Consider the following 16,608-nt stretch of genomic DNA (forward strand, 5'->3'; position numbering starts at 1 on the left):
TCTGACAACACTGCAAATATTGTAGCTAGAATTTCTGATACGAGGTCGCAGTTTTATTTCACGACCGCCAGAGGGATTCAATGTTTTTCTGATAATTACAAAGGGGCGAGTGTCCGTTCATTATAACAGTTCGTGCAGCAACTTGTCTGCCATTTTTGACCTTTGAATGTTTGTCATTTCCAAGCATAGGCTTATTTATACATAATTAGTTACAAAAAATAATAAGATATAAAAATGCAAAATACAATTATTTAATACGTGTTAGTAGACATCAATCCACAAAACGATGTCAAGTATCCTGTTTCTCGTCGGACACGTAAAATAATGGAACCCATTTAGCCACGTAGAAGCAAAACGAAGAGGCGTCTGAAAAAGGTTGGCTTTCTCAACATTTTCTGTGCATTTCAACTATTGTCATGTCAGAAATAAATATTTTGGTTATTTATTAAACCTTTTAATAATTTCACAACCTGCATTGATTTATACATTACACAAACTTCGTGAACTGGTGTGATATCGGGGTGTAGAACAATTATAGTCCCGTGTTAGCTATGTATGTGGCCAATGAATGTTAAATGGCTAACGAGCAAACGTAACGTTAGGCTGTCTTTGCTTGATATGTTGAGACCGCGAACTAACTAGCTTGTTACTAACGTTTTTAAAGGCCAGCCATCTTCAGACATATTGTGTTTAACATGTCTTAACCAACTTGCCATATGATGTATGTTTAGCTGGCTAACTAGCTAACCACCCAGCTAAAGTTACCCTGTGTCGAGGCTGCTGCTGTCATTGCAGTTGGCTAGTTAGCAATAGTGTTGTTAGCTGGCTACCTACAAGTTGGGAAATAAGCAAGGCAATGAATGTGTGGTAAAGCTGCCGAATAGCTATCTGTTTTTATACAAGACTGATTAGCCTTGTAGCTATTTGATTGCAATTTGCAAAGGCATAGTTAGTCAATGAATTTCGCTAGCTATATTTTTTGTAACGTTAACTAAATCCACTTAGCTTGTTAGCTAGACAGCTTTAGCCATTGCTTAGTGGAGCTGTTCTTCCAGAACACATTCTCCCAGTTGGTCAGAACATTTTACCAAATCTATTGAAAATAAAGACCTTTATTACATTTTAGTGATGGGTTGTTCGCGAATGAACGGCTAATTTTTTGGGTGAACCGAATGTGAAAGAGCCGTTCATTTGACTCCTTCATTTGCATACTGTTACTATTGCTTTTTGAGATTATCTGCAGATAATTTATGGCCATTCCTCAGTGCAAAAACAGTATAGTGAGGAGAGCCTCATTCTGGTCCAAGCAATTATTTTCCCGTGTGTTACATTTAGTAAAAACATTTTTTTTGCAGGCCATCTAATAATTGTATAAAGAAAGAAGCATTGTCAATAAAGCAGTGCATTGGGAGCATAAACAGTGTGCGGGCCTTACTGTTCTTCACAAGTTTTCTTTATTAGCCCAGCACCTACGTTTTTAAGGATGTGCATATGACCAACAACTTTTCATCTCATAGTATAAGTCATATAAAAATGTATTGTACCTGACATTTGACTTACATAATGGTAGTCAACATTTTAGGCTTTAAATTGGAGATTCGCAAATTGTTCATGGTTTTATGTCAATTTCTAAGCATTACTGAAGAGGTGTTTGGGAGCCAAATTAACAGCTCTCTTAGGTGAACTGAGCCAAAGATTCCAGCTCACAGAAAAGACTCGGAATGCCCACCCCTAATACATTTTCAATGGTATTAATAAATAATGCAGGCCACACTTCTTTTTATTTGTCTACATCCGCACTACACCATCATGGTGGAAAATCCTGTCAGATTACGGCAAATTTGCATTTAGATTACTCTGTCGTTGATCAGACTGAATACTTTATAATTGCCATTCTAACTAAACCTTAATGTTATACATTTTCAGGTGAGACCTTTTTTGGGGGGTGTCCTTGGATGCTTGACTTGCATTGCATTCAAGCTTTTACTCTGAACGAACGGGATGAAAAGGTTTTGAAAGGATTATAGCTACACCCTATGACTACAATATCCCTTCCATGGGCTCCAGTGCAACGTCATTTTATTCTGTATGTGAATGGAAAACCACAACTCAGTCATTGCTGAGATGGAGACAACCAATGTAGAAATCCATCAACTAGACCTGATACCACAGTCCAAAGACGGTGGTGCTGATTCTGTGGTGAGTGACGCTCAGCTACTGAAGAAAGGAGGGCTGGACAAGCCGGCAGCATCAGGGGATGTTCTTAATGGTGAGTTCTTGCCCTACTAAATGCTCTAGCCTGCCCCTCAAGTGATGTGATTTGATTTGCTTTGTATTTTAATGTAGTAATTCTAGGCAAGCTGTCAGACTCTGAGCTACTGCTGACTGATTTAATAATTTCATCCTCTCATCAAACAATGGAGTGTGTTCTTCTTCAACCAAGAGAACAATTTATTTCAAATGAGCCCTAAACTAACTTAAAGCATAACTGAATGTTTGTATTTTTTTCACATGACATAATTGTGAAAATATTGTTATTGTTGTGGGGAATCTGCAGTAATAGGAACTCCTTATATGGAGGGAATTCCTCTGTCTTCCGCCAGTATCTTTCCAAGCTGTGCATGACATGCTTGTGTGCGACCGGCCAGAGAAAAGGTCACCTCAGGGTATCGCTCTTTGTAATTATGTGTGCAATTGCAGAATTGTCTGGACACAGCTCTGAGCCTTGCCTCATAACTGACCCACATGCCACTCACTTCATAGTCACCTCAACTGCACTAAGGCATATTAGCATGCCTTTGTTATTCCTACACATCTCGCCTTCAATAAAAATGACAAAATGCATAGTATCAAACTGTTATTCTGGCTTGATAAAGCTTGATTGACCGGTTACCCGTGAAAGCCACAATAGACTTTAAGTAATTCAAAAGAGCCTCGCCTCCTAGTCCTTTTTTTTTAAAACCTCAAGTATATCACAATCCACCCTCATTGTGTTGTGAAATGCAAAACTGGATGGATGTATGCCGGAAACTAAAGACTTTACTGCCCCCCCTCCCTCCCTCATTGCAGGTTTTGTTAAGGCAGACGTGGTGCCAAATGGAGAACGAGTGGCAGAGGGCCCGCGGCCAGGCGCAGGAGGGGACGCCTGTCTAAATGGCCCCCTGCCGCCTCTGTCGCCCCCTGCTGCCCAGGGCACCAGCCCACCTGTCAGCCCCCAGTCCAAAGAGCCATCCCAAGGTGTGGCCGCTATCCCACCACCCATGCTAGAGAAGTCTGAGGGAGCTAGTGCTGAGGGCCCTGCTCACAAGGGTGACGCATTGCAGTCACTCAGACTGAGTATGCCTATGCAGGAGACTGAATTGTGTAAGCATACTGTAACCTGTACTTGCAGTGAGTGCCCCCTATTAACCACCTATTGCTCTGGGATGTTGCTTCAGAGGCTGACTTATTTAGTTCCCCATCCCATTTTTAATTTCCTTGCCTGTGCTTACTACGCTCCAGTTAAGAGAGGGATCCAGTGGAAATGTGCTTTTGTGGTTTTAGCCGCTTACTTTGTTCAAACCCGTGGCCATTTAATTTCTTGATTTGGGTCTTGGAGATTTTGTTGGGAACTTAGTGGCTGTATTTGAACTAATCCTTTACTTGTGTGGTTTGTTGTGAATGTTGTTTTGGATGATGGTCTAGGCTTACAGATACCAGGATATGCAAAGTATTTTTTATTCTTTAAGTTTATTCGTTACGTAACAGAATACAGCTTGTTTTATCTCAAGCTTTTTGTTGAATGTGAAAGGCTAACCACTCCCACATAGAATGTTTACAGTGTCACATTAACTATTTTATAGTGTCGGCCTCCCGGGTGGCGCAGTGGTCTAAGGCTGTGCCACCAGAGATTCTGGGTTCGAGCCCAGGCTCTGTCGCAGCCGGCCGCGACCGGGAGGCCCATGGGGCGGCGCCCAATTGGCCCAGCGTCGTCTGGGTTAGGGAGGGTTTGACCGGTAGGGATATCCATGTCTCATCGCGCAGTAGCGACTCCTGTGGTGGGCCGGGCGCAGTGCACACTGACCAGGTCGCCAGGTGTACGGTGTTTCCTCCGACACATTGGTGCGGCTGGCTTCCGGGTTGGATGTGCATTGTGTCAAGAAGCAGTGCGGCTTAGTTTGGTTGTGTTTTGGCGGACGCATGGCTCTCGACCTTCGCCTCTCTCGATTCCGTACGGGAGTTGCAGCGATGAGACAAGACTGTAACTACTACCAATTGGATACCACAAAATTGGGGAGAAAAAAGGGTTAAAAAACTATTTTATAGTGTCATTTTCTGTTCCATTCATAGTGCATTCTGCTTTAAATGATGCTGCAATCAGGAAGTCCTCATGCTAACTTCTAAGTTGCACTGACTGACTGACACCTCATGGTTGATCATCAGCACACCTGGCCAATTGCAGTCAGAGAATCATCAATCAGGAATATCACCTGCTGTCTGTAAACTCACTAACCACGCAAGCCAAAAACAATCTGTTTGGATACTATTTTGTGTCAAACTTTACTAACCTGAAAATAAGATCTTGGAGTGGACTGACTAATAAATGGATTGAGTCTGACTCATATGGCATTGTTAGGACTGGGTTGCATGCAGCTTCACTCTTAACCATGGTGGATGGATAACAATGTCATACAAGCACTCTCGTTTCAAATTTTAAAATGGCTCTGAACTGTAGGGACGAAGTAGTGTTAGCACACGTAGTTGGGGTTTCCTTTTAAAATGAATTGTTAGCTTGTATGACAATGTCCTAGGTATTGTTAACCTATTCTGTGTTGTATAGGGGTGTAGTGAGGGCCTTCTATTTCTTATGTTAAACCTGCTCTTCCTGTAGCTGACAAAGAGCCATCACTGGAGATGGAGAATGAGGAGAAGATCCGCCATGATGCTCGCCGACGGCTGGAGGAGCAGCTCAAACATTACAGAGTGCAAAGGCACAAGGAGACGGTGAGTGTGTGAACAGCATCAGTCACCAGGCATACATTCATCAGGATAAAGCTGTCAGTTACAAGCTGCACAGAGTTTAATTTAAAGCAGAAGTGTTCTCCCTATTATTTTTTGCATGGCAGGCTATAATGCCTAGCTTTGTTGCTATCCACCACCTATAAAAATGATCCTCTATTAGTCTCAGTTGAATGGCCTGGTTTTTGAAGTCCTGAATGTTGGGCTGAAGTAGATTACGCCTTCTGCTCATTCTCACGCCACCTCTCTCTCCTCTTCCAGTCCTACCGCTCCACCCCAAAGAGCCGCAGTGGGTTCAGCACTCTGGACCCAGACCTCATGATGCACCCAGAGGTTCTTCCCCGGGCCAGCACCACCTCCATGACCACCGAGTACTCCTTCCTGCGAACCAGCGTCCCCCGGGGCCCTAAGCTGGGCAGCCTGGGCATTCCACCAGCCAAGGAAAGAAAGTCACGATCACCCCGCCCCAGCAAGATCCACTCACTGGCCGATTACAAGACCCTCGAGCCAGCAGGGGGCACTAGTGATGGTGGTGGGGTCAGAACGTCTGAAGACTCCTCCATGGGCTCCCTGGGGTCCAACCTGAGCTCTGTATCCACCCTGTCCGAGATCAGCATGATTGGCTCCGTGGAGATGACCTCTTTGGAGGCCCTGCTGGGGTCATCAATGTCTCTCCAGGACAACACCTCGGAAATGGATGCCGGCAGCGAGTCAGGTATGGGGTCGCGGCCTGGTGGAGATGGGGATGACAGCTCTACCTACAGCAGCGCGTCCACCTCCACCGGGGGCACTGGGACCTATGGCATGCTGGCTGAAGCAGTGGACAGGCAGAGAGGAGGGAACTACATGGTGGAGGGCAGGGAGATCATTCCGGAGGCCATGGGCAACTTCCCATCACTGCAGGAGGTGCTGCAGGCTGCCAGCGATGAACAGCACCTGCTGGAGCAGGACAGGGAGGGGACCGGGGGACCACGCAGCCGCAGGGACAGCTTCTCCAGCAGGTACACCTGACCAGCACACAGCTCTTCTGTAATAGCACATAGCAACACATAGACTGACTGGGGTAGTACTAGTAAATAACATAAGCACATTGCTGTTGCATACTCAAGTTAAATAAACAAGGACGATAGTCAGCTTTTGGACACTGCTATTATACGATGAATCAGCATTACTTTCCAGTAATAATTTACAATTTAATTGGTGGAATTTGCTTGAATGTTCCAGTAGCACACAATTGGACAATTTATTGTTTCCTGCTCAATTGGTTAATTTCCTGTAGTGTGTCATTGGAGAGCTCCGTGATGGGACATGACGAAATGCTCCAGGTTCTGAAGGAGAAGATGAGACTGGAGGGCCAGCTAGAGTCTCTGTCTTCTGAGGCCAACCAGGTAACTAACAAACACACGGGGTGTGTCTATGATGGCTTATACTCTTAACATAGGATCAGCTAAGGTAATTACCACTCAACTTACCACATGTTGAGACTTACTTACTTTCACTGGAATAGCTAGGCTAACACCCTACAATCCCTCCCTGCACAAGCCATTGGGAATACTGGAGATCACTCCCTCACCCTCTTTCCCCGTATCCTCTCCAGGCTCTGAAAGAGAAGACTGAGCTCCAGGCCAAGCTGGCTACAGTCAATGCCCAGCTGCAGGCCCAGGTGGAGCAGTCCCATGCCAGCCAAGAGAAGCAGAGCTCCCTCAACAAGGAAGTGTCCACCCTGCGCCAGAGCTGCTTCCAGCTGGAGAGGGCCATGGTGGAGCTGCAGGGCAACCTGGAGAGCAAGAACGCTGGCCTGGCCTCGCTGGGCAACGACCTGCAGGTGGCTGAGGAGCAATACCAGAGACTCATGGGGAAGGTAGAAGAGATGCAGCAGAATGTGACCTCCAGGGATAACGCTGGTGAGTTGGATGGATGGATAGCCTAGTATGGGCAACATACTTTCACATCAGCATCTCCTCACAGCAATACTAATACAATATTGGGGTATTTATGATTGCAATACATTTGTCAAATTTTGTGAATTATTTCTTATGGTGGTGGTCTCCTTCAGTTCAGGAGTTGCGTCAGCAGATGGGTGGTCTCCAGACTCAGCTCCAGCAGGTCCAGCTAGAGCGCACCACCCTGCAGAGCAGGTTGAAGACCTCCCAGGCAGAGATCATCTCGCTGCAGCAGGTCCGCCAGTGGTACCAGCAGCAGCTAGCGCTGGCCCAGGAGGCTCGGGTCCGACTCCAGGGCGAAATGGCCAACATGCAGGTAAGGTTGTCTGTCTGTATCTTGCTTCTACTGAGTTGACATGTTACGGAGTTGATGTGTTAGGGAGTTGACTTGTTTTTTTCCAGGCTGGGCAGATGACCCAGATTGGTGCCTTGGAGCACCTGAAGCTGGAGAACGTGACTCTGTCCCACCAGCTGACACAAACCCAGCATCGCTCAATCAAAGAGAAGGAGCGCATTGCTGTACAGCTGCAGAGTATTGAGGTCTGTCCCCTTTTAAAATTATGAAAATACGACAGGTTGTGTGATTGGTGTTTATATTGTGTTATGGTTTGTTGATTAATTTGACTGAAAAAAAGTAAAAGATTTACTGACAAAAGAAAAGATGCAGCGTTAGAATTGAGGTTATTAAGCAGTGTGTTCTCTGACCTCTCCCCTCCCTCTGGCCCTAGGCTGACATGATGACCCAGGAAGCTGCCTATCAGCAGATACAGGATGCCAAGAGCATGGTGGAGGACGACCTTCAGCACAAACTGGACGAGTTTGAGGAGGAGCGAGAGCACTTACAGAAGCTGGCCAACACGGCCAGCTCTCTGGAGAGAGAACTAGAGCAGGTAAATCATGAATTGTTCAAATTAAGGTAATTTGCCACTCAGGGGAAGTTGTTTAAAATCAATGAAACAAAGGGGTTTTGCACACATCTACAAAAATATCAGGAGTGAGACAAAAACAAAGTCCAATACGTTGAGAGAAAGTCAATGTTTTGCTATTTGAGAGCAACAGTTGCCTCATGTAACCACTCTCTGTGTCCTCCACAGATGAAGGTGACCCTATCCCAGAAGGACCTGCAGCTGGAGGCCCTCCAGAAGGAGCATCTGGAGCTGATGAGACAGCTGACAGCCACTCAGGAGAGCCTTCACACCAAAGAGCAGTCCATCAACCAGCTGGAGGCCCGCTACCTCGAGCTGGAGGCTACACTGGCAGAGCTGCAGACAGAGACCAACGCCAAGGATGAGAACATCCAGTACCTGCAGAATGAGAAGATCGTGCTGGAGGTGGCCCTCCAGGTGGCCAGAGCTGATAAAAGTCAGCTGGACGAGGGGGCGGAGAGGCTGGGGGAGGAGGTGCTGGTGGCCTCAGATGTCCTTGATCAGCTCAGGCAGGAGGTCCAAGTCAAATCCTCACAGGTGAGAAACAACCCACAATGGAGCCAGAGGGTCTAATCCCACTCTTCTATGGCTGTTGAGCAACATGTTTGCGCTTAAGTAGAAAGTGAACGCCATTTTCTTTTTAGATTGGATCTCTGCAGCAGGATAATGGCACCCTGAAGAAACAAGCTCAGAAATTGAAAGAGCAGTTCATGCAGCAAAAGGTGCTTGTCACTCCCTATCCTGTAACCCTTTGTTTTTGAAGGATTGTGTGTACACATGCACATTCACACACAGGACTCGTCTCTTTACACCTCTTCCCATTTCTCACCCATCAGGTGATGGTGGAGGCATATCGGCGGGATGCCAGCTCCAAAGAGCAGCTCATCAGCGAGCTGAAGTCAACTAAGAAGCGTCTGGTATCAGAGGTGAAGGGACTGAAGCAGGAGCTGCTAGAGGCCCATGGGGAGAAACAGAAAGCTGAGCTGGAGCAGAGCCGGCTGCAGACGGAAGTGGTCCGGGTCCAGCAGCAAATGAACAGCCTGGAGAACCACCTGCAGTCTGTGCAGACCGAGAGGGATCAGCTGGAGTCTCAGATACAGGTTCATGACCCCGTCCTACACAAGCCCGACATTCTAGTAGCTCTTGGTTTTTCTTTGCATTACTCTCATGACAGTACTTGCATGACATCCCATTGCCTTACCTTGTCTTTCTTTTAAAAATGCAGTACTCTATATTTGATAGGCATTTGATAATAATCATTGTCTGTGTTTGATGTCCCTCCACAGTCCTTGCAGTTTGACCAGAGCCACCTAGCAGCGGTGACGGAGGAGAATGAGGGCCTGAAGAAACAGGTGGACCTGATGCAGTCTGAAGCCAGGAAGTGAGACACACAACATTTCTACAGCCAGACAGACTTCTGTAACTAGCTTGGTTCCCATAGTACTGACCCAAACAGATTTACTATGAATCTGTGTAAATGGCATAAGAAACTCTCTTACTCAGACAGGATAATCAATTTTATCCAGATTGGTTTAGATGTGCACTAATGTGTCTAATTGTTTTATTTTCCTCTCTCAGGGCCATCTCAGAGCAGAAGGTGAGAATGAAGCGGCTGGGGACAGATTTGACCAGCGCGCAGAAGGATATGAAGGCCAAGCACAAGGCCTATGAGAACGCAGTGGGCATCCTGAGTCGCAGGCTCCAAGAGGCTCTGGCCGACAAGGAGACCACCGAGGCAGAGCTGGTCAAACTCAAGGCCCAGGTCTCAGACGGCGGCAACAACCAGGCCCTGCAGGTACATTCAGTACTAACCTCATAATCAGGACCCAGAGTTTTTCCTGATCACATGACAACCAGGAACTAGGGTCCAGAGTTTGTTTCTGGTCAGATCATGTGGTCAGGAAAAACTTGTGGCCATACTAATAACAGATTACAGCACAACCGTAGTCAACTGTGATGTTTGAATGCTGATCTAAACCTCTTCCTTGTTCCAGGATAAGATTGAGGCTCTGCAGAGTGAACACCAGGCTGTGTGCCACAGCAAGGCCATGCTGGAGAAGGAGCTTCAGGAGGTCATCTCCCTCACCAGCACTGAGCTGGAAGAGTTACAGGAGAAAGTAATGGAGCTAGAAGATGAGGTGGGACAGTCTGGGCGATGACAACTAAATACACTATCCTGGCATCGAAACCGATTTTGCTACGTTTCACCATTGCTTTACATTGTCTAGTTTAATCAGGCTATAAGTACACAGCCAGCCTGATGATGTGAGAGACTGGCAAATGACAATTAAGAGAAGAGAAGATGACTTTATTGTCCATTGTCCACAAATGTCCAACAGAAATGTGTGTTTTACTATCCCAACCCCTCTGAAAATTACTCTCATCCAATGGTTCTTTGGCTTCTTAGATACCTTGATTGTAAAATTGTCTATCTTGTTTATCCATAGCTGCAGGAGGCGCGATGCTTCAAGAGGAGGATTAGACGACTGGAAGACGCCAACAAGAAATTATCCCTGGAGCTGGAGCATGAGAAAGGGAAGTTGACGGGACTAGGGCAGTCCCATAATGCACTGCGGGAGCATACCAATATTCTAGAGACTGCCCTGGCCAAGAGAGAGGCCGACCTGGTCCAGCTCAACCTCCAGGTGAAAGGCTTCAATCTTACATTCTCAGTTACTTCGATCACTGATCAATTAAATAGCTTTACCCATGTGGGTAAAGTAACACCATTTTGAGTCAGTGGTTGCTCTTTTTGATTTAAAAAGCTAACGAACTGATTGTTTTTTTTCTCTTCCTTGCCCTTCTCCACAGGTGCAAGCTGTACTAAAACGCAAAGAGGAGGAAGACCAGCAGATGAAACAGCTGGTCCAGACACTACAGGTCGCCTTGGAGAAAGAAAAAGCCAAAGTCAAGGACCTGAAAGAGCAGGTAAAGACACCTAACCCGACCCAGCCACAACATAGTCATTATCTGTCGTCATTAACACATTGTAACACATTATACACATACAAGCCCCTGAAGTGAAGGTGGCAGACTGGCACCGCCACAACATAGTCATAACATTACCACATTGTAGCATACTGTAATGCACTCAATGAAGCCTTTGGAGACTGACTGTAAATGTGTGTTATGTCCACTAGGTGGCAGCAGCTAAGGCAGAGGCTGCCCACAACAGGCGGCATTACAGGGCAGCCATGCTGGAGCTGTGTGAGATCAAGAAGGACCTGCAGGCCAAAGAAGAGCTGGTCAAAGCCCTGCACAGCGAGGCACACAAACTACAGTGAGTCTCAATTTGCAGTTTATAGTTAATGAATAAGGCCTGGAATGATGCAGTGTTTAACAGATTAAGAGAAGATTTTGATTAGCCTTATTAGTTGATGGAATCATTGGGGCATGCTCGGTCCTTGTATTTTAAGTAATAACCCTGTCTAGCTCCAAGTTATCTTTTAGTTTTTATCTTATGTCTCTCCTTGATTTTAACCCTGTTTCACCTTAACATCCTTTCCTTCCCCTCCATAGGGCTCAGGATGAGAAACACTCTCAGGAGGTGTCCAGGTTCCAGGAGGAGCTATCAGAGGCCCACTCCCAGCTCCAGATCCTCCAGAAACAGCTGGATGAACAGCTTAGCAAGCAGCCCCTCACCAACCAGGAGGTAGCTAACTATACCACACAACGTTACGCAATAGACACAACCATGGTCCTGTTTAGTAGGGAGGAAATGTTTGAAACGGGGAGGTACTGCCTGAACTTTTGCAATAAGAACGCACATTTCTGTTTTGAAATGGTGTGCCCTGCTGAACACAACCCAGGACCTTGAATAAGGAAGTTGTTTGTTGAAAGAGACATCGGTCACTGACTTGACTATATTCTCCTCCAGGTTGAGGATTTGAAGTGGGAGGTGGAGCAGAGGCAGAGGGAGATCGAGGCCCAGAGACAGCAGCTGGAACTGGTGGAGCAGTGCAGCCAGAGCGAGCTGGACAGCCTGCAGACAGCTCTACAGGTACACACACACAACCAGTGTACTGAGGAGGACAGAGCTGGCTAGCGCCACAGATCTAAGCCACAGAAGCATACTTTACGATCACCTTAACTCTGTCATTGTTCATTGTGTTGCCATTGTGTACCTGACTTTGCCTTGCTCTGCATTCTAGAGCATTAAGGTGGAGCTGGAGTCTGTGCAGGAGGAACTGAGCAGCACCAGAAAGGATAAGTTCATGCTGCAGGCCAAGGTGGGGGAGCTGAGGAACAGCATGAAGACTGTTCTGCTGCAGAACCAGCAGCTCAAACTGGACCTCAAACAGAACCGCCTCCGAAAGGTAAGCTACCTGGGACTGAAATGTTTCTACTTGGCCGAAACTGAGTAGGAAGAACAGGGTTAGGTGTGGCGCTGTTTTATTTTTACGTCAGTAGTAATCAGTGAATTCTGCTGAGGGGAGGACCACTCTTAATAATGGCTGGAATGGAGCGACTGTAATGGCATCAAACCATGTGTTTGATGTATTTGATACCATTCCACCTTTTCTGCTCCAGCCATTACCACAAGCCCATCCTCCCCAATTAAGGTTCCACCAACCTCCTGTGGTAGTAATGTTATTTCAATATTGTTGGTGTGTTAAAGGTGCAATATGCAGAAATCTCTGTGCCATTTACTGGTTGCTAAAATTCTAATAGTTTGCCTAATTTCAGTTTGACAAAATGAGCAATGCATAGTGTAGAGAATCATTGTACCTTACAAACTGCTGTGAAATATATTTTCAATAACCCAAATTATTGTGTTTGAAGCTGGTGTACAAAACCGAAAGTAAGACTCAAAACTAAACTGAGACCGGGAAGCGTAGAAATAGTGCACATAGAACAGATCAACCGCTTCTTAGACTTGCTTTCAAAGGGTCTACCAAAAAGTTACATATTGCAGCTTTAAATGGAGAAAGGGTAGATGGAACATACAACTCATCCAGCGCCTTCATGGCTTTGAGAAGACGCAGAATATCAAAGTGTAACATGGGTATGTGGGTTGATAAAGGGGTAGGCTAGTATTGTGGAGTAACTACAATGATGTTGATCCATCCTCAGTTTTCTCCTTTCACAGTCATTAAACTAACGGTTTATAAAGTCAACATTGGCCTCGTGGTGAAATCCCTGAGGGGTTTCCTTCCTCTCCGATAATTGAGTTAGGATGGACTCCTGTATCTTTAGTGACTGGGTGTATTGTATTGGTGAAGTGTAATTAATAACTTCACCATGCTCCAAGGGATATTCAGTGTCTGCTTTTTATCACATGTTTACCCATCTTCTAATGGGTGCCCATCGCGAGTCTTTGTGGTTGAATCTGTGTTTGAAATTCACTGCTCGAATGAGGGACCTTACAGATAATGAATTGTATGTGTGGGGTACAGAGATGAGGTAGTCATTTAAAAATCATGTTAAACACTATTGCTGCACACAGAGTGAGTCCATGAAACTTATTTTACTTGTTAAGCAAATGTTTACTCTTTAACTTATTTAGGCTTGCCATAACAAAGGGTTGAATACTTATTAACTCAAGACATTTCAGCTTTTTGTTTTTTTATTAATTTGTAAACATTTCTAAAAACATAATTCCCCTTCGACATTATGGGGTATTGTGTGTAGGCCAGTGACTCAATTGCATTTGTAGTTCAGGCTATAGCACAGCGCAACATTTTGAGAAAGCAGAGGGATTTTAATACTTTCTGAAGACACTCTTATCACAGTATGCTGAGTTTTCTTTTTGTGCTGTATTCCACATTGAGCAGCAGAGGATGGAGCCATCGAACCCATCAAATCCAGTGACCCCGGTGAAGATCCCAGACTGCCCTGTGCCTGCCTCCCTGCTGGATGAGTTGCTCAAGCCCTCTGCCTCCGTCAACAAGGAGCCCCTCAATAACCTACACAACTGTCTGCGCCAGCTCAAGTAAGAACTCACCATCATGTCTTCCTTTAACTTCTGGGAATGGAAAACCTGTTTTATTGGACTTTTGATTATTATTAGTTATTGTACTGCAATGTTGAGGGAGCTAGCGCAGAAGCATTTCACTGCACCATTTATAACGGTTGTAAACTGAGAATGGATCATATTACTCAAAAAAAAAAGCTCATGTTACTCAAAATAGCTTGTGTGTTTTGTGATGACCATAATGAAAGACAAATAATAGGAATGTATGCATGAAATCCTTTACTCTAAAGGTATTTTTCTCACATGTGGATGGTGTAATATAATGATCTATTAGGAATCAAATGCCAGTCCACTAAAGTGAATGTTGTGTGTTTCATGCAGGCATGAGATGGACAACCTTCAGAAACAAATGGAGGAGCACACAGTCACCGTGCACGAGTCCATGACGTCATGGACTAACGCAGAGGAGGAATTGACTCGACTGGGGGTGCCGCTGGAGAATGACTCCATAACATCTCCCACTCTAAACCAGGTGGACCGTAACGGAGGAGCGGAGGAGGAGGCACAGCCATCGTAATGCAGCACTTTCTCAGGCAGACGCACAGAGTGGAGTTTTATCCACAAGGGCACTTTTCTTCTTTTTTTTCTCCATTTCTTATCAATTGCTGCCAACATTTGGCATTATTATCAGCACAGACAGTGGTTGGATAAAGTCATTTATACCTACCTATACCATAGCTTTAATTTGGACTTTGTCTATTTTTGTTATGGCTGTCATATTTATTTATTTACAATTCAGGAATGACGATATTGAATCTTAAATGACAGTGACAACTACATTGTTAGAGGATTCCACCAGTCTTTTGTTTTGAAGTCATAGACACCAAGTAAGGCCTATTCTCAAGTATCTTTTAAACAATACAAATTCACCAATACCCCGGTTTAATTATTGTAGCTAGAAATTTGTTTACGCATACCGGTACTTTTGATATACTTTCTCATGCTCCGGTAAGATAAGTGAGACCGTTTTAAAGCCTGCAGAAATGGATAAGCATACTGTTAGAAGCATACTGTAGTCCCTCTTACTGTTCTTCCATTCCTCTGTGCCTGCGAATGAGAGGAGCCACTCATTCCATAAACTTACGTTGAAATCCAAATCGACCCATAGTCCCTCAACTTAGACAATCCTGTAAATCTGATTGGATAAGTGTTAACAATATGGCAAAATGTTTACTAGGCCTATAGGAAGGCACGGTGAAGCAATAATCATATTCCACCTATTCCCCCTCTGATCTACACAAGTTTCTCAGGTTGTAGGCTAGGGGTTGGTTTGGGATTTAGGGAATCATCTGGTCAAATGCCCATATGGCTTTCAAACTGTTTGTGGTGAATCAATACCATTCTCCTTTTTAGCACGCCTCACATTTGTTAATTTCATTGACATCAATCTTTTCGGTTTTTAATTGCTTGTTCTTTTTTAAAGCTTGCTATCAACATATTGTGGGCTCTGCAACTTTGTGGAAACTTAAACTCCCAATTTCATACATAGTTGTGAAGAATTAACTGGCTGGCTTGGACTGTAGTAATGTGTATGGCAAAGCCTTAATGAGGAGTATTTTGTATGCTGTTAAAGGACTAAATGTTATGAATGAACGTATCATTATTTCTGTTGAAAGTGGGTGTGCAAGATGTAATGTAGGTTATGGTGTATGATTAAGCTGCTTGCAGTTCCAAACCGAATGGTTTAATGTTAAATATTTGGGTAGTCTCAACTGATGTTGCACAATTAAGGAGAGAGAACTTACTGTAACTGACTTTGAGGGAGGGGAAGGTGTAAACTATTACACAATGTTACTACTTCAATGAGTGAGATGCACTCAAATGTATTACCTTTTGTTACTATGGTTTCATATTTACAGAATGCCCACCCTGCAATTGCTTGTTTAATTCCTTTTGAGGTTGATTTGCTCTCCAGGAAAACTGTTTTATTCTTTGCAGAGGTTAATATAATAGACTTAATTTTCTCTACTTTTTCCTATAATTGAATTACTTTGATATTTATCTAATAGTGTGATGAGCAAAAACATTTGAGAATGATATATGCAACTTGCAAAGCATATTTATTCAAACTGTCAACTGTTGAAAGTCCAAATGTAGACCGCAATGGACATCATAAACTACAGCACATGCAGTTGTAATGTAACTGAAGTTTTGTATGCCGTTAGACTCATGTCCAGACAACCTGTATCTTGCCAGTCAAAGTAAATTGACTATTTTTAACCACACTGTAATAACATGCTTATTACATATCTGCGAAGGGAAAACCTTTAGTCGAAGGGAAAGCTGTGTTCAGTTTACTGGTAATAACTAATGGCGCTCCATACTGTGTTTTTGAAGAAGGGTTTGTAACAATCTGTTCGAACTTAGTTGACTTGGTGAATCCAACATTGACTATCTTCCAAGCTACCTTTCACTGTTATCTATATATTTGAATACATAACCTTGCTTGGTACATGGAGCAGGGATAAATTAGTTCTGTACATAAACCTTGCTGTATTTGCTGTTCAATATATAAAATGTATATTGGGAGATATTGTATTTCTCATAAAGTTGCACTATTCATCAATTGTCTGTTAATTTCCTAACATTTGATGGGCAGGCTGTAGTATTTATAATTGATTAGTCAAATGAATTGATCCCATGCTTAATTTTTTTCCGAAACGGTCTATTCCAAAGATGTCTTATATATTTGGAGGTACTTATCGAATTGTTTCTAGGATTTATGTTCTGCTCGGTTTTTTCCAGACTGTCTGGCTAGCATAGTACG

The 16,608-nt window shown here is 44.3% G+C and overlaps 1 protein-coding gene across 3 annotated transcripts; it reads left to right on the top strand.

Moving 5' to 3' along the window:
* Positions 1-97: 97 nt before the first annotated feature.
* LOC110536228 (golgin subfamily A member 3) lies at positions 98-16,407 on the top strand. 3 transcript variants are annotated; one of them, XM_036936109.2, is made up of 24 exons: positions 98-375; positions 1,927-2,269; positions 3,070-3,363; positions 4,871-4,983; positions 5,260-5,999; positions 6,278-6,386; positions 6,596-6,902; positions 7,055-7,257; positions 7,344-7,481; positions 7,670-7,831; positions 8,036-8,404; positions 8,512-8,589; positions 8,704-8,967; positions 9,154-9,248; positions 9,446-9,662; positions 9,862-10,005; positions 10,315-10,512; positions 10,679-10,795; positions 11,008-11,147; positions 11,387-11,519; positions 11,745-11,867; positions 12,019-12,183; positions 13,642-13,799; positions 14,163-16,407. In XM_036936109.2, the coding sequence occupies exons 2-24, from the start codon at positions 2,095-2,097 to the stop codon at positions 14,356-14,358; spliced, it is 4,638 nt and encodes a 1,545-aa protein (XP_036792004.2). In that variant the 5' UTR covers positions 98-375; positions 1,927-2,094; the 3' UTR covers positions 14,359-16,407. The 3 variants fall into 3 exon arrangements, with proteins under 3 accessions (XP_036792004.2, XP_021477550.2, XP_021477552.2); XM_021621875.3 differs by having other exon boundaries at positions 123-375; positions 3,070-3,237; XM_021621877.3 differs by lacking the exon at positions 3,070-3,363 and having other exon boundaries at positions 237-375.
* Positions 16,408-16,608: the final 201 nt, after the last annotated feature.

This window comes from Oncorhynchus mykiss, chromosome 11 (assembly GCF_057628025.1).
Source record: "Oncorhynchus mykiss isolate SJ-2025 chromosome 11, ASM5762802v1, whole genome shotgun sequence".
Classification (NCBI taxonomy): Eukaryota; Metazoa; Chordata; class Actinopteri; order Salmoniformes; family Salmonidae; genus Oncorhynchus; species Oncorhynchus mykiss.